Source organism: Leptidea sinapis, chromosome 28 (genome assembly GCF_905404315.1).
Source record: "Leptidea sinapis chromosome 28, ilLepSina1.1, whole genome shotgun sequence".
NCBI classification, from domain to species: domain Eukaryota; kingdom Metazoa; phylum Arthropoda; class Insecta; order Lepidoptera; family Pieridae; genus Leptidea; species Leptidea sinapis.
In genome coordinates, this window is record NC_066292.1 from 2560060 (window position 1) to 2579608 (window position 19549).

Consider the following 19549-nt stretch of genomic DNA (forward strand, 5'->3'; position numbering starts at 1 on the left):
TAAAATATAGTCTCAAGGAAAAATTTGTTTAATCTTTTATAACAAATTTGACAGTCAATTTTTCATTTTTAATGTATAATGTTTTCTAACAATGCTGGTAGGGTGCTGTGAACATGATGATTAGTATTAATATTAAAATTTTTACTTGTTGAAACATAAATAAGTTCTCGCTATGCTATTCTACTTTATTTCGGCAAAAGGAGTTTTATGTAGGTATAGACTATACATTATATTATAACTAGCTGACCCGTCAGACGCTGTTCTGTAGATAATAAAAAAAAACACTGTTTTATAGGAATTTGCCAATAATATTTCAAAACATCAAGAATTATATCGTAAAAAATGCTGCCTGTTGTTATAATGATTTCACAGCGAAACTGTCAACCGTGCGTCACTAAATTCTCTAATAGAAAATATGTCCATACAAAACAAATATTGAAAATAAAAATAATATTGGGTCTCAAATCGAAATAAAAACTATCCTATCTCTCAAGTTGGACCAACTGCACTCCATGAAGTAATCCCCATTAAAATCCGTTCATTAGTTTAGGAGTCCATCGCGGACAAACAACGTGTCACGTTATTTATATATATTAAGATATGTGGATATATAAAATTGTAATCAGATCACATTTTATGCTAGCTATTCAGAATATATTATAATTATCTTTGTTTGATGAGGCGTTATTCAGCCTTCAACAACTATGTCGAGTCATTTGATGAAACTCATTACTCTGTTCTCATTCATTTCATAAAATATGTATTCGTGTTCTACATTTTGTTACAATATGTGTTTATCAATGTTTGATTTTTAATGCCATGTCAAAGTGAAAAATGACAATGCTTTTCGATTTTATCGTGTTTGCTATTGAAATGTGTGTTGTATTACTTAATGTTACGTTTTAATTTGTGTAGGTAAATAGTAGACATGGAATCAAAGTTATTATAGTAGTATATATTATGATCAAATGCATGTTATGGTTGCATGACTATATCGAATTTGGTATGTGTATTTGATAACACATATATCACAGTATAGTACATTCATATATTCGAGATACAGGAAGAACTTTCATAATAGTTCAAATCGATAAGTTTTGATCAATGTTTATGTTTCTAAATGTTGTGTTTTCAATTTAAACTGCTTTTCTTCCTTTCTCTTATGTCAGACCTCATATAATAGCATGAGTCCTGATAACTTGGTATTTGCTTCATCGGTGTGCATGGCAACGGTTCAGTATTCTAAATTATTCCTCTTTTATCAGAGATGTCCTCATGTGCACAATCATTTCGGTGGGCAGTCGTTTATTAATCATTCATTTAATTAAATCGGTCTTAGCGACTGCGCGCCGCCATACTCTACACTTTAAAAGCATCAAGTAGTCAAACTTAACTGTTAACTTCATCTCGCCTTGTCTTATTAGTTAAAATGTTTGAAAACGGTCCACATTTTGGGCGCGATTTGTACGTTTTAACACATAAGAGGAACTTAATGTTTTCGAAAAAGGCATTTTACATTTCGATTAGATCCATGAACACCGCATCTCATAGATTGATTGCAATGTGTGAATTAGAAAATTAGAAACAGTAATGTTTTTGAAGTGTAGATAGTTTTACACGTAGTTAGGGAAACTTCCCCTCTTCACACCAGGCTGCCCCGCCCAGCGCCGAAACTTAAACTCCTGGTACTTTATGACTACACCCCACTTACACTTCGAACTGTGTAACATTCTTAACTGAATTGGCTAGAGGTTTCGAATTCACCAGAGCCCTAATAAAATGGATTTAAAGAGTAATGTAGCAATGTGTGCACGCAATCCAATACCTCTCCACTTTAATATTATATGTGGTCTTATTTTACGTTCTTTATAGTTTCCGCGTCTTATTCTTTCACTATCTGTTATTTTAATTTGTTATATTCGTTTCAAAAATGTAATTTAAAACAATTCAATGGTATGATGTGGTTTGGATGGTGACAGTCGTACAGAATATGATACAATGACGATATTAAAATTTGTATACATATCCTACTGCTATTTTAGCTGATTATCCTCATTTCTTGGATGTGGAGAGAGCAATATGAATGGAAATAGCTTTGGGATGCTTTTACTAAAGGCGCCGTAATCAGGTTTGCTCCGGCTGGCGCCCCTCAAGGTTGACAACTTGACCAGATCCGACATCAATATATGGAATATTTGTGGATCTAAGTTGGAGTCTGGTCAGGTTGTGGTCTCTGAGTGGTCGTGGCAGGCCTGATTCCGGGGCGGGGAGCCCCCCTGGCGCAACCCGCGACATGCCAGAACAGTGTTGGCACCGCCTGAGCAGTGTGTTTCGCAGGAGCCGCTGAAAAGTCTTCCAAACACGGGGCGGAGGATAAAGCTAATTCTATAATCACTGCGATGAAAGAACGAATGAAACATCGAGAGCGAGATAAGCCAGAAATCTTCGAACTCATTAGGTATACCAACCACTAATTCTTCTTTCTAAAACATACATTTTTTAACTGTGTAAATTGATTGAGTATCATACTAATACTAATTCGAAAGCTTTACAGTTTTTATTGGATTTTCAATACGGTAATTTATTTGAGCTATATCCAATTAAACCCTGCTGTTTATATGGAAATTCAAAAGTGCTTATGTTGTTTAATATTCTTTCCAACTGACAGTACAATGTGTTATAAACAGATGCGTGTTCAGCATTGAACAAGATGGACACGTGGCACACATGAGTACGGTGAAGCAATCAGTCCTCGATGGCACGTCGAAATGGAGCGCCAAGATTGCCATTACAGGTTGGGAGATGTGTCGTGTGTAATGACTTTCTCTTGGCAGGTTGCAGGCAGGCTAGACACGGCGACGGTCCGGAACAAACAAAATACAGGCACTACACTAAACTGTCTTGTCTTTCCTTTCATGTGGCGACCAGGCGGACTTTTAGCGTCGATCCTGACACTCACATAGACACCTTAGAACAAGCTGAGCAGATTACTATAGAAGGGACTTCAAAATGGTCCTGCAAAATCGCCATCACAGGTTTGCAGTGGTCTTTTGCGGCTTCGATCCGCGTGCTCGCAAGTTTCTATTAGACTCAATCTTCGCCTGATTTCTGTAATCCACTTACTTACTTGTATTTGCTTAAGTTTACTCAAAAAAAAAAAGAAATACAGAGATCAATAAGACTGCCTTGCTAAACATTTATGTAAACTTAAGCATATACTATATACACATTAATTGCAATTTTACTAACAACCTGATCAATTCACGGTCAGTAACGCACTGCTAATTCACTTTGGTATAACGAAGTAGCTTATTTCCATCGGCATCAGGAAATTCCACGAATCAATGACACATCCAGAATATTTTTTCACTTACGAAATTAGATTTGCACACAAATTTGACACATCTTTGGAATATTTATATGAAAGCAACAATGAACAGCAAAATTTACACAACGATGCATGATCACTGTTTTTGTTCTTGAATTAAACCTCAAATACAAATTACAGGATAAAACTTCAATTTGGACCAAATAAGGAGTGTAATCAAACAACTTGATTTGGAGTAGACATTTGGACTTAGGTGAATGCATTAGCAAAAGCATGATGGTTAAATAAACCCCATCCTTTCTACTTCTTGATATAATCCTCGATTCGTGAAAGTTCCCTTCTTTATAGATTCCATTGTGCATATGTAATCATTTTGTACTATTTAACTTCGTCTGATTTTGCATAAACATTTGCGATAATGTAGTCGCTACGTTGGAGTTGTTTTAGATTTCGAGTTTGGGCATCCATAGATGATTTTTGGTAGATATGAAGCTAGAGTCTTCTTACGCCCTGACCCATCCTTATTTGAGATTCCCGATTTCATCAAGGTTATATACATTGAGATATATGCAGGTAGGTAAGTCATAGTTATTATTAAATAAGCAAACATGTATAATATAAATATAAGCTACAAACTTCCCTATGTTGCAAACATTAAATAACAGGCTTGTATTAATTGCTGCTTTACTAAGCTACTAAGTAACCTATCATTAATTAATAATGCCTAACAGTCATGAAGTTACCTATAATTATTGATAACATTCAATAGTAATGAAATATGTGTATGTATATAAGGCAAATTGAGAGAAAAAACATTTTTTTGCTAATTTTGCCCTATTTTGGGCAGTTATTTGTGCCCAAGGACTAATCGCAAAAGACAAGAGTGGCACTTCAGATCCCTACGTCACCGTGCAAGTTAGCAAAGTAAAGAAGAGGACGCGAACGATGCCTCAGGAATTGAATCCGGTCTGGAATGAGAAGTTTTACTTGTAAGTAATAATACTATTAATTAAGAAATTCCAATAAGTTAAATATTTCATGATGTGGTTAAATTATCACATGAGAGACATGTAGAAGTAGTAACTATACTCATTAGAAGCCGCATCATCGCCACAACTACAAATCAGTTTGCTAGAAAAATGAATTCATGAAATCAACTTTTCTTATTTATTTTATTTATTTATATATTCAATGAACAAAATTATCTTAATATATATAATAATAAAGACATACTCGCAAAACCTCTAAGGTTTATGTGCGAGCGGTAAGTTCGCATTACAATAATTCTTTTAATTACTTTAGACTTAATATAACATATAGTAGTATTATTAAACCAGACTTGCAAATAACACAAAATGTATTATGTCTATGTGCATTTCTTTCCATCGAGAATATTTTCATCCAATTGTATTTTTTAATACAAGGTAACAAATTTCGATGATCTCATTAAAGTTTTCCAATATAAAAACGATACAGACACAGAGGTTTTTACTGTTATTTTTTTTATGAAAATAAGGGACAAGACGAGCAGCACGTTCAGCTGATCGTAATTGATACGCCCTGCCAATTATTATTATCCAGTGCCGCTCAGGATTCTTGAAAAACCCAAACATTCTGAGCGGCACTATAATTGCGCTCGTCATCGTGAGATGTAATATGTTAAGTCTCATTTGCCCAGTAATTTCACTAGCTACGGCGCCCTTCAGACCGAAACACAGTAATGCTTACACATTATCGCTTCGTTGTGGTACCCATAATCTTGCCGGTATCCTGTGCAAAGGAGCCTCTCACTGGTGGATTTATAGTGAATTAGATAATCCGCGTTTTCAAGTTACGCCTTGATCAAAATTATCAAATTACTTGGGAATCTTATTCGAAACCCTTCGCAGAATGATCATTCAAAGGAAAATTAATTTTAAAAACGAAATAAACGTTAGATAATAAATTTATTCTAATTTGAAATACAATCACGACGGCTCAACAATTCCTTTTGTCAACAGCGAGTGCCATAACTCCTCCGATCGAATTAAAGTGCGCGTCTGGGATGAAGATAACGATTTAAAATCTAAGCTACGTCAAAAGCTGACAAGGGAATCCGATGACTTTCTAGGTCAAACAATTATAGAGGTATTTAATCAAGTTTATACAAATACTATTAGTAAAGTACCGTTTCGTAATGATATATGATAGAATAAAATAATGATAAAAGTGATATTGAACTTTTTTAAATATGTCTTTGAACTGACTTCAATTTGAATGAAGATTTAGTAGTATGTTTGTGGAATAAAATCACACCTTAATCTCTTGCAACACCTGGAAGGCGGATATTTTATGTATCCATGTTGTATTGATCTGAAAACATAAAAATAATTTGAATATTTGTGCTTAATCACACGCCATCGAACAATATCGATTTGAAATTTGGGCCGGTAACGCTTTTTGTAAATCTTGGGTTAGGAAAAAAACTGACGCAAGGATCACCCGATGGTAAGTGATTAGCGAAGCTCAAATCCTCTAGAAACCCCATAGGAATAACAGGAGCGTTGCCGGTCTTTTATATGGGTATACTCTTTTTATTTTTAATGCTCGAATGTCGAGGAAGTCCATTTCACATTTTCGTTGGTGTTGCAACAGAACTAACCATCAGGCTTAGTAGTTGACTTATTTGAGTTCCAGTACGATAAAAACAGGACTTCCATTTTAATAAAAAAAAATGATAAAGGATTTGAAAACATCCATGTAATCATTAATTTGCTTCATTTATTAAAACTACTTAATATAATAAATACAGCAATACACTGGTCCCCCAGAGAGATAAGAAGAGATTTTATTATATATAGATTTTAAGAGACAAACATATTCTCTGATTTCTTTCACATATATCAAACAATTTATAATTTTTTAATTATTAGTTCTCTCGATCTGAGCGATATTTGGTACATCGTCAACTTAATTCTCAACCTTTCCCAACAATTCTACATTAGATCTATAAAAATTATGCCGTAGATCTTCTTTCTATATTATAGCCTCTGTATTCTGCCAAGCCATCTCAAACACTCTTTTCAAATACCATCGCTAATCATTATTAGAAATCATAAAGAGATATTTACTTGATTCGAAGTTCATCACTTGCCCGTGATTTTTTTAAGCTCCCAATTTTTAAAAAAATATGTTTGGTTTTGTAGCTCTTAAACGCGTAGATTTCTTTGTACATATTAAGTTTAGAAGTACATCTATTGATTCCAGCCACTTGCGAGGTGTTGAAATCGAGGCATTTAATTTACTGTTGCTTGGCTGGAATTTTACTCTACCTACATTTCGTACTCAAGTCAAGTTATTGCCTTAGCGGGGCATAAAATTCTAGTGGGGTGTTTCTTCCTCGACTATTAGAGCATTAAGATAGCAGTCGCCTCACAATCCAGCAGGATGTGCATGGAGTCTTTATTAGCCTTGTAGAAAAATGTACACAAGATCGATCTATTATCCTCTTCATCTTATTCTTCTATATTTTTATTGTTTATCTCTCATTATTAGTGCAAAAAAGGTTTAAGATTATAATAGTTTTAAAGTGCTGTTCATACATATTATTCAATAACACATATTCCTATATTACAAAATATTTTCTCGTAGGTTCGAACATTATCGGGAGAGATGGACGTGTGGTACAACTTAGAAAAAAGGACGGACAAATCCGCTGTCTCCGGGGCCATCAGATTGCACATCAATGTGGAAATAAAAGGCGAGGAAAAGGTGGCGCCTTATCATGTGCAGGTATGTCTAAGAATTTAAACTTTTGAACGATATAGTTTCTGTTCACTTGCAGGAGTGTCTAAGGATTTCAACTTTTTAAACAAGATAGTTTCTTATCGTGTGCAGAAATGTTTAAGATTAAACTTTTTGTGCTAGATAGATTCTAACATAGTTGATCAAAATTTTAATAAGTTTTTAGGTTTCTGCATATTCTATAATCTAGTTACAAAAGACAAAATATAGAGCTCTCAAAGCAAACTGTGTAGTCCTTAGTATGTCTGTCTATCAAGATTTAATGTTCGGGAACATATGGAGAAACTCAAGTTGTATTTAAGTCCTAGCATAATGTGAGTGGTCTTATGAAGCTTTACAAGTCAAGCTTGTCAGTCAAATTAAAAATATAGTTTCAATTTATACTTAGCACTTGACTGCTGAAGTGTATATAACTAATATTGTACCTACCTACCTACCGGTGCCTACTTTCCATTGGCCTAGAAACATTGAAATTAGGGTGCAATTTAGTCTTATAAATGTAATTTTAATAGTACTAATAGTTTTAAGTAACATTAGAATAGTTTCAAATAAAATATTATTTGACGATGTAAGGGTTAATGTTTAACTAATGCACAATCTCTACAAGTGACTAAACGACTTAATAAGCAACCGGGTTTTAAGCTGCGTGTTCATCTAAAACTAGACCTTAGTGTAAAGCGGTACACTCTAGCGGTTACTCTGAGAACTAAAATAGATCGTATATGAAAGCAGCGCTATGTCAGAATACGACACATACAGTTACAAATACAAATATTTTATTTTGTCTCAAAAGAAAAAGGTATTATACAAAAATCCATGCACAAGTAACTACATACTCATAATACCTACTACACAACATTATACATCCACAACCTTTAGGCACAAACATTAAGAAGAAGTCAAAATACTTAAGTTTGGTAAATGCATCTAGACAAGTAGGTACGAAGTTTTTATTGCTAGGACTTAAATAAACTAGGCACATACAGACAGTAGGTTTATGTGAAACAGACATAAAAGCTGGTGCCTTATTCCACAAAATAAATGTAGTGCACATTATGACAACAATCTACAAGTACATGGCTGAGCTCTAACTCCTCACTAAGATTTCCTGTGTTTAGGATACTAATATCCTATTCCAAATAATCAAACAAATATCGTTTAATTTCAATGGAATTACGTATAGAAAACGAATAGCTTAAAACGAAAACTGAAAGCCAGGCCTGTCAGAAGCAACAGCTTGACATTTACAAAAACTTCAGCTGGCCTGACCGCATCAGCCGCACGTAAGTTTTAATAACATTGGATTTGTTACGACTGAAAACACAAGGAACTTTGTTTCATTGTAAAAATGCTTTGTTCTCTCCATCGTGTTTTGAACAGAATTTTGATGCGGTAAACTTATTTTTATAGAAACGATACGTTTTTATTTTTGGGGAATGTAATTAATATTTATGAATTTCCTAATTAGCAAGTTAATTTTACTGATTTTCATTTTTTCTTATTCCTATTTTTCTTCTTTTAAGAAAATTATTTCATATGCGTATTTATAATCACACACGCCAACACACACATTGGGCTTTATATAAGTTATCATCTATTTATAGTAATACCACAGAAAACAAAAGTCACCTTCCAAATTTAAAATATTTTCTTACCCAAAGTGGCTAGCTGATGTTAACGGCCATTTTTTTCAAATTTTTTATTTAATCTGCTCCGTCTTTTAGTGCTACAATTGCGTGAAAAAACATATTCAACAACCGTGCTTTATTTTCATTACACCGTACGTTACTATTGTTTTATATTCTCTCCAAGTTAAATTATGTTACTAGTGTATTAATTAAGGTAAAAAACTTACACTAATATTTTGCCCTGTTAGTCTGCCTAACTTCCGGGGCATAAAAATAATATGGATTCCAGGCCCAGGTAAGAGGTGACTAAGGGTATTTACCAGTGGGAGGCTCCTTAGCACAGGATGCCAGCTAGATTATGGGGACCATAAAGGTACCTTTTTGAAGCAGTAATGTATAAGCATTATTGTGTTTCGGTCTGAAGGGTGCCTTAGCTAGTGAAACTACTGGTCAAGTGAGACTTAACATCCCATGTTATGTCTCAATGTGACGAGCGCAATTGCAGTGACGCTCAGAATTTTTGGGTGTTTCAAGAATCCTGAGCGGCACTGCATTGTAATGGGCAGAGCGTATCAATTACCATCAGCTGAACATCCATATGGTCTCGATCCTTAGTGTAATAAAATTAGCTAAGGGGCACAGAACCAAATCAGAGTATTGTTTGTACATTACTGTTTCACGACAGAAAAAAGGTATCACAACCGATTCAGGCGTAGACTAATTACTTACTAGTTATAGAATAAAGTACTATCAACTATTCGCTAGCAATCTGTAATATATTCGTATTGGTGAACAGTGTACTAACTATTCTCTCTAACATCGTCTATTTGCTTAGCGAGCTCAAAACATTTAATAATAATTCGTTGAACAAATCCTACAAATAGTAATAAGTTGTATGATAAAGTACTATCAATTAATCTTTAGTAGTCTGTTATATTGTCCCATTGGTGAACAGTGTTTTTACTATTCTTTCATGCATCGTCTATTTACTTAGCGTACCCGAAACACTTAATAACAATTAGTTCAACAAATCTTATAACATATTAGCAATCTGTAATATTGTCGCACTGGTGAATAGAGTACTAACTATACCCTCATTCATCACCTATTTGCTTAGCGTGCCCGAAACATTTAATAACAGTTAGTTGAACAATTTGTTGAAGAGCCCGAGGTAACTAATCAAGCGTAACAATGCTTACAACAGCGCTGGCGGGTTTCCAAACGGTGATGGTCGTGATGCCGTGTAGTTGGATTCACTTGTTGCTGGTTTGTGGTTTACCGGACCCAGACACTATCTGTCTTATACATAATGACTTAGCGGAGATTCAAAAAAAAACATCGCTTGTTAAAAAATGGTATTCATAATCGCATATTAGAGCTAAAAGGCTCATTATCTCTTCGATAAAACTGACGTGACTTATTGTAGCTAGGACCCTTCTATAAACCTATTTTAAGCACTCGAACGCAAAAAACATGGCCAACATTGATCAGTTGTTCGTTAAATAATGTGATAGCTTCCCGCTCAAAGTTGTTGGATATCCGTCATAGATTGGCAACCGACAAACTTCAAAACTTTTTTCAAAAATTTTAACAACTAACAAACCGTTGACATTGAAAAGATGTCTGTTTCCATTGACAGTTCCTCCTTAATCATGTTTTTTTTTGTAAGAAATGGCAACATTGCGTACTATAGAGACGTATTAGTTATGCGAGATTTATCTTACGAATATGAATAAGGAATTTAATCGAACGTTCGATAGGCTTAAAACACGTTTTAACTAATATAGCTTTATACTTTTTAATAAGGTTTTACTTTTATAATAAGGCAGTATAACTTTAAAAGCTTATCTTACATGTTTTATTTATGACATAAAATAGATGGCGAGTTGTGTTTAATAAGAGTAAAGATGAAAGCAAACAAAACTATAAAGCTTACATAATATTTCTAGGACGTGTAAGATACTTAAAAAAGAAAGTGAATTGCACTCTCTGAACCCAATAAGGTTTCCTCAATAATCCAAAACTAATCCAAATAAAACCACATCACTAATAATCCTATAAACTATAAACCATGAGTTTCTTAAGGACTCGTACCCTAAGGGAATCAGTAAGACCCAGCTCTCCTTCGTCCTGTTTCACGTAAACTGCAATAATAAAACAGCTGAACTGATATGCTTCTGTGGCCACATTATCTAGTCTGGGTCTTGTACACAGCACAAAAAGATGATAAAATAAATATAGAATTCTGAATTTGCTATTTTAATTAATTTTACTGAGTTTGTTGGCTGGGAACCAGATCATGCCAAAATAAATAGCGAATCTCATTAAATACGCAAGTTCCGGCTACTTTTGACACTGACATTGTTATGAGGCGAAACTATTCACCTTTTTGATACTAGATGCTGGACTCGGGAAGGACATAAAGTGATGTCTTACCAAAGCAATTATTTTGTCGATTGTTTATCATATCTAAATTATCTTTTGAATTATGCGAAAACATATCGAAAACACAATTTAATAAAACTCATTATAAACACAGTTTGCTTAAACTAAGTTAGTTTACATAATTTAATTTATTTCAATAAATGCATAACTTCAATAAATATTCGGGCAATTTCTATATATTATAAACTTACATAAAAAGAATATGTTAGTCTGCGACGTTGACCCTATTATCGTTCCAGCCTTTTATAACAGCGGTCTCCTCCGACCACTTGCACACCCACATTCGTCCCATTTGCTATGCTTTATCTATTAGCCCGTGTCATCGCCATCATCATCATATCAGTCGGAAAACGTCCACTGCTAGACAAACGCCTCCCCCAATGATTTCCACGATGATCGGTCCTTCGTCTCCATCTTGTGGGGGGCGACATGGACCTTAGACATGATCTTCTACTTGTCCATGTTCATTTTAAGATCTACTCTTTAACTCTTACAAATAGTAACCATGGTTTACGTTTATGCTTCAGAAACCAATTCATATTTTTACTAACCGAGTTCAAAAAGGAGGAGGTTATCAAAGGATCGGTATTTTTTTATGTATGTACGATTACTCTGAGATTTATGATCCGATTTAGGTAATTTTTCTTAAATTCAAAGCAAAATAGATGCCATCTAGTCTCATAAAAATTTTACATTGTTGGGCACAGTAGTTTTTATTTTATGAAAAATTTTTATGATTTTTTTTTATTTAACTCGATGAAATAATTGTTTTTTGTGTACGGCTTTTTTAGGAGTTTTCGTTTTGGTTGATTATATATTATAATTATTAACTAAAAAGTATAAAATAAAATTAAAAACTATTTTTAAAAAAACCGACTCCAAAAACTGAAAAGTACCAAATAACTAAAAATTTAATTTAATACACCTGTACCTTTAATATTAATAAAATACTATTATTTATATGTGCGACATATTGATAGATTTGAAGTCGGTGCCAAGCCAAATGTAATAGTAAGTACCTACATTCGCTACGCGTGACTTTGAGCGGGATAGTTTCGTCTAGAACAAAACAACCCAAGCGGACAGACACGCGAGGCCAGACAACCTTAATATATAATTATGATATACAGAACTGCAGATAGATTTTTATTCTGTGAAATTTCCACGTGAAAATGTAAGGTTTATCCAGGCGCATAAAGCTGCAGCCATCAGCGTATGTATTTCACAGCAGTCACAAAAGGGTTAAAGTGTCCAAAAAATATATTCCTGTTATATTAATTCAACAGATTTCACACATGAAGTAACGATTTCATGCAGAATTACGCTTGTGCGAATATGATGAATGTATCAAATATTGCATTTATATTTCCAACTAGCTGATACGACACACGTTGTTCTGTCAATAAACGGTTGGAGAGATATGGTAAATGCGTGGGTGAGAGCGTGGGTGGGATCGTGACACGACAAACTATATATGTAAACCTTCCTTGAGCTTCATCGAATCTATTACAAAAGATTTCATTGAGATCGGTCGAATAGTTTAGGAGTTATTAGGGAACATACAAACATACATTCTCATTTACATGTATAGACTAGTGGACCCAACAGACGTTGTCCTGTACACACGTCTTAAATTTGAAAAGTCGGTCCACCCGTTAGCAGGAGTTCACTAACATACACATGAGCAGGAGAATTATATTATATGGACGGAATTGAGAATCTAAACCAATCTCAAATTCACTGAAACAAACAAAAAAGTCATCAAAATCAGTCCAGCCGTTTAGGAGGTAGTTTAATTGTGAATCTAAACCATTTTCGAATCCACCTGAAGACACACACCAATCTCAAATTCACTGGAACACACAAAAATATCATCAAAATCGGTCCAGCCGTTTAGGAGGTAGTTCAATTGTGAATCTAAACCATTCTCGAATCCCCTTGAACTCACACAGAAAGTTTCATTAGAATCGGTCCAGCCGTCTAGGAGGAGTTCAGTGACATACACACGCACACAAGAATTATATATATATAAAGATTTACAAACCAACAAATTAATACTCAACTGAAGAATACTTGAACAGGTCAGATTTGATCAGTCGAGCTTATTGCATTAACTTGTCACATCGTTGGGATTAATAAAACAAATAAGTTTAAAAAAAGACGTCGCTTCATTGTGTGTCTTCTACCGCATTTATCACGGGGAGTGTTCCGAAGAGCTGTTCAACCTGATTCCTGCCGCCAAATTTCACCTTCGCACGACACGCCACTAGTTACGATATCATCCCCACCATCTGGATGTGTGGCGGTCCTCCACAGTGCGGTTTTCAAGGAGCTTTCTTCCTCGTACCACGAAGCTGTGGAATGAGCTTCCTTCTGCGGTGTTTCCGGGACGATACGACATGGGTACCTTCAAGAAAAGCGCGTACACCTTCCTTAAAGGCCGGCAACGCGCTTGTGATTCCTCTGGTGTTGCAGGAGAGTGTGGGCGGCGGTGATCACTTAACACCAGGTTTGTCCTCCTATTCCATAAAAAAAAAACTTTCCTTATTTTGTTGTAGATTTATATAGCAAAGAACAGTCTCATCATCTTTTACCAAATTTTTAATATTAACCATTAAAGTTAACTATTAAAGTAAAGGCTTTACATTATAAAATAAAAAGTACGTTTATATAAATTACAATATATTCCAATTGGTTGACAACTTTATGGTGACAACAATCGGCACAGGTCTCATTAGTATGTAATTTATGTTTTAATTTTAATATGGTCCTTGGACTGGCTTTGGCCTTATAATTAATTCTGCCGAAAGACGTCCACATTTTGGTCAACGGCATCCCCCAAAGATATCCATGATGATCAGTCCTGGACTGATCCTGTTTGCTCCTGTCCAGTCCTCTTGTTGATCTTGACCAAATTATCGGTCCATTTTTTGGGGAGGGGCTACAAACACTGCGCCTTTCTGTCCAGCTATCTATCCTTCAAGCTTGTGCCCCTTGGCTTATTCGTTTAAAATTCAGATCTACCAATTTTAACTATCCATCCATCTTATAGGTTTATTTAAAAAAAAACGCTAAAATGTTTACGATAAATATAAACGAAAAGTGGATATTTGAATTTTTGTGTATTTTACTTCTAAAATCCCGAATTCTCATCCAAACGTCCATCCATTTGGCTGCATTTGGCTGCAATTTCAAAGATCCCTTATTGGTGCTCACTTACGTCATCCTTTTTCTAATATCTCAAGTCTATTGCCCGAGGAGCTCATAATCTTATGCTAATGAATAATTTAGTCAGTCAAAAAAAAAGAAGATATAATATATATATGCATAGATTATAAATTGTGCCAACAATTGGGTATAAGATATAGCACTGTATTTTATTGGCTTGATCTAATTTATCTCTCACTGGTCTTACAAGAATTTACCAAAGGATAATATATACGCGGTTCGTGACAAATTATTCGAAGTATAGAGCTTTTCCTCTTTGGCTTATTGCTTTCATCTCGAAGTCGGTTGTATAGTTTGAGTTTATTCTAGTTGCATTTACATAGCGTTGTATTTTTTACTTCGTTCTGAATGGGGCTTGTAGATAGCTAAACAACGATAGCTTCACAATATTTTTAATGATTTCTGGTGATAAAGATATGAGGAAATATATTAATGAATAATAATTATCAGAAAGTATATGAACATGATATGGATATTTTGAGTAAAGTCAAAGTTTAAGAAGAGAGAGAGAGAAAGATTGAAAGTTATTATAGTCCAATACGAATGTAGAACAAACCAAAAAAGTTACATGTCGTATTATTCACCTACACTAGCTAATTTTTAAGATATTAGGTTTAAGGAGGCTAGTATTCCGCAACAGAAGAGAAAAATAACAATCTTTTTTTAAATGGAATAGGAGGTCAAACGAGCAAACATACGAAACATACATTCGTTTCTTCTCCTCCTTTCTTAAACCATATAGTGTGTGATATCAAAACGAAAATATCTCGCCAGCAATGTCACAGATAGAAGCTAGTTTCCTTTATACTTAACTGTAAAATTTAAATTTTTAAAGAGATAACTTCTTAAACGGCCGTGAGCACTTTTCTTGGGATGGGTATAAAATGTTATACTCGCGTCAGGACACGTGACCTGATCGAAAATTCATAAGACAGTCGTTGAAATTATGGATGAAAGTTGATTTATCTCAGAGATAAACTTTTAACAGTTTTGAAGTATTAAATTTTTTATGTAACATAAATTCTCATTTTTGTGTACGATAGCGTATTAAATAATGAATATTGTATTTAACCACACAAAAGCTAGTACTTGTATACTGATAAATAAAGCAATTCGTGCGAATTGTTCTCTAATCATTCCAAAATATTCAAAAATGCACAACGTTATTGCTCAATTTTTTAGTACTACCGGCACTCTCGGAATACAACCCGTTATTTTATATTTTTACTATTATTGTCTATTGATATACATTAGAGTATTACGGACAATTTTAGCGTAAAGACTCAACATACAACATAAAACATGAGCTAAGTTCCAACTTGTGTTAAATACTAAGGTGTTACTAATCCAAGCTTATGTATCAAGCTAATCCAATAATAAAATTGTATTTATTCACAGAGACCTAACACTAACAAACACATTTTTCAGTACTCTGCACAAAACAGAGAGAACTGTAATAATTTTTAAAATAACTGTTTAAAAGTTATGTCAACATTTTAGAATGTGAAATAATATGCAATAACCAGCTTAAAAACATGAGGTTCCTACATGGTTAGAAATGTGCTGCGCCGAAAATAGGCTGTCCGACTTAACTTTGATACGGCGGTTTCATTGTTTTAATATACACAAGAGGTCATTCACAGATCGTAATCCGATTATAGTTCATAAAATTTTGAAGTAATACTTCTTTTGGGACGGTGTGAATTGGATTTTATGAAATTTCAACGTGTAATGAAAGAAAGTAAGTAAAAGAGAAAGTATAGGGTAAAGGCTGTGAGAGTCTCAAAATTCAAGATCTCTTAAATAATAAACATATACCGATAAACCTGTAATTTCAACGATTTGCCGCTTACGTCTAAACCATGCCTGCACTCCAGTATTTCTGGCAAAACTTAGGATTAGGGATTACTCTCTGTGTAATTCTGGCCTAGATGAGGGATATGTGGACCATATATTATTTAGTTGTCCTTTAATGCATTGTTCCCTATAAAATTTCATACCTCCTCAAATTTCGCGTCCTACTTCCTTTAAGTATCTCCTTTCCCTGGTGTTTACTCCATTTGTAAATATTTTATGTAAATATATTAGAAAAAATAAGATTAAGTTTTAAGTAATATTCTTAATACATTTTATATGTCTGTGTGTTTTTAAGTCATTTTCCAATTGGTGTATTTGTTTCAGATTAAACATAAAATAATAAAACTGTTGTATATAAGCACAGATCATTACCTTTAAAACTGGAATGCTCTTTTACACCGTACCGTTACTCATTACTTGGTAGCCCAGCTCAACCTGACATTGGCTCAGTTGTGGTGACCTTTTCACAAAAGCCACAATATAAAGAATAGAATAGAATAGAATAGAAGGCTGTGAGAGAATGAGATAAAACGCGTTTTTATTTCGTTCATATATCCTTTGTCTCCTATTGGTGCTATGGTCGTAACTCACTAATCTACCGTCGTATTCGGGAATCTACATACCACGGAGACTGGTCTCTTCTTCTGATAATTATGAGTGTATCATTAACTTTTATATCCTAAAACAAAATAAAATATATTTATCAACAAATTAATAAACTTAGTATTACATACTACTTAAGTTTCATACGTGTAATGCAATTTAAAATTACTCGCGTGCCTCGTTGACCCCTTTTACGAGTAATTAAGGTTATAAGTGCTTATAATGTCCTCCGACGATGGGAGTAATGGAGGTTTGAAATATATTATACAACTTAACACTTTGGTGTTAAGATATACGGCTTTTATCTGTATTAAGAAAATATAGTGTTATGAACAGAATTATGTTAGAAGTGAAAACTTATTTAGCCGCGTTGGCACTTTTTGGTTGGGGAAAATCTTATATGGCTTCGCGTCACTGACATGCTCATAACTGGCACACGCGATATTGGGGTGCATTGTTGAAACAGTGTTTTGTTTGATTATATTATTGAAAATAAGCTGTAGAAATAAATTGAAATAAAAAATAGAATTGTTTTTGAAACATTTTTAAATGATCACTTTGAGGATTAGATAGTCTTTTGTTGTTTGGCAAAGCATGATAACATGCCAGATATATAGCTTTAGTGTGCATGACTTGTATTTGTTTTAGTTTGCGTGCGTTGTTGGAAATAGAGGCTAACCCGGCGCCCTTCGAACTGTATTTAGATTTAAGAAAAATTTACATTGAGTATGGTATCGCCTACTAATTTCTTATATTTTTGTATCTTTAATGAAAATATATCAGTTTCAGTAAGATATAAATTGTAAAAACTACAAGAGCGCCTCACAAATGTATTTCCTGCATAAATGGTTTTTTAAGGTGATACAAAACTAATCTTAGAACGAGAGGAGATTCATGGTGTTATAAATTTAATTATATTTAACAAGGATGCTGAGTCAATCTTTTTTGTTAATCATTTTAAGTAGAAAATTTTTAGTTATATATACGATATAGTTTCTTCTGTTAATTAGTGGCGATATTCTGTGCCTTTGTGTCGTAGTGGCATAATCGATAAATATATGCCCAGTCCGCGGGTATTCCAATGATTTTAGGAACTTATTTTGTACACCTTCAATAAAGCAAACTCCAGGATACTGCGAATGAAAGAATAGTTAAATATTTTGAGAGTATTTACTTGACTAAATAGTAATAATGACAGGCGTAACATCATTCCTAATTGCTTATAAACCATAGAGGAAATATTGTCGATATGAAGATAAAAGTTTAATTGAGAATCAAGGGTTTCACCCAGTTCTTAAAACTATTAACTCGTTGTTGTTTCTTACTAGAAAGAAAGTAATAAAAAATAACTAAATTACATTTCCGTACAAATGTTATGGGATAACATTATATATAAAAACATTTGGTCAATTTCACAAAATAATTAAAATCTTAATCAGTAAGTCTGATTGCAACTGAACAAAATCTTCTCGAGAATTGATTATTTTATATATCTTTGTATCATCTGCATAGAGCAAACGATGAGAGTTTTTAAAACACATTTCTATACCATTCACAGGCAAAATAAAAGGCCCTAAATGTGAGCCCTGTGGCATACCCGAAGATATTTCAAGGTACTTGGGTGTATAACCCTTTAGTGCAATAGCTTGGCTACGATTTGAATTATAAGAAATTAATCAACGAAGTAAGTCCTCGTGGATACTAAATTTTGACAATTTATTTAAGTTAAGTTCAGTTAATTTATCAAAAGCTTTGAAGAAATCAGTATACACTTTGTCAACTTGATATCCTGAATCCATAGCATTTAGACCTCAAAACCTAGCGCCTACCTTGCTAGAAAAGCAATGCACATCCATGCTCTTCAGTCTGAAAAGTCTGTAATATTATAAATGCAGTGCTTATCATTTATTTCAGTTATTGTGCTTTGGGGGAGGGCTGGCGTTACAAAAGAGAGCGATACGTTCAATATACGACATATCAGCCAGGCTATTATTAAGACAACGCTTTTAAAATATATTCTTTTTTACTGTTGCGTCGCTATATAATGCGGCTTAAAGAAAAAATATTACAAATTTACTTTATGTTTGAACCTTTATAAATAAATAAGCAAAAGGGTTTTTAACTTTTTTATATTCTATGCATTTGCTTAGGTGATGCGAAGCTACCGAAGCTAGCATCACCAGCAAGTCATACTATATGTTTGTGTAGCACTGCAGGATCTAGGACTATATTATGTTTTTTTTCAAATACAAACAAATTTGTCCAATATGTGAAGTTGGTTTTTTAAAGAAGCTTAAAAAGTACTGAAAGAGTTTTTTCTATCTCAGAGTGCCATTTGTTTCTGAAGCGGTGAGGTATTTACAGACGTCAATAATTTTGAATTAATCAATTTCGAAAAAGTTATAACTTAGATTTTATGACTTAATAAACTTTTATAGGACGTTGTAACAATTATCTTTTTCACAGCATAGCAAGCTAAATCAAATACATTTTCTGAAAAGAATGAATATCTAATCACCAGCGAATCGTGAACGAGACAATTGTTCTTCCGACCACTGCAATTATTTAAATTACAATGACGTCACCGTCCAATATCGGGCTGGGTTTAATAGAAGCCAATTTAAATCACGACCAAATCCAGCTTCCGAATAGAGAGACACTTGAAACGTTTTGCTTT

The 19549-nt window shown here is 33.8% G+C and overlaps 1 protein-coding gene across 6 annotated transcripts in view; it reads left to right on the top strand.

Moving 5' to 3' along the window:
- LOC126973158 (protein unc-13 homolog A) overlaps positions 1 to 19549 on the top strand; it is a 116118-nt gene that overhangs the window by 38141 nt on the left and 58428 nt on the right. For 4 of the 6 annotated variants that reach the window (XM_050820363.1, XM_050820364.1, XM_050820365.1 and 1 more), the window contains exons 7-11: positions 2326 to 2458; positions 2688 to 2794; positions 4176 to 4317; positions 5329 to 5455; positions 6959 to 7099. In XM_050820363.1, coding sequence (XP_050676320.1) covers positions 2326 to 2458; positions 2688 to 2794; positions 4176 to 4317; positions 5329 to 5455; positions 6959 to 7099 — 650 coding nt within the window. The remainder of the gene's footprint in view (positions 1 to 2325; positions 2459 to 2687; positions 2795 to 4175; positions 4318 to 5328; positions 5456 to 6958; positions 7100 to 19549) is intronic. The other 2 variants (XM_050820362.1, XM_050820368.1) reach the window with 1 other exon arrangement.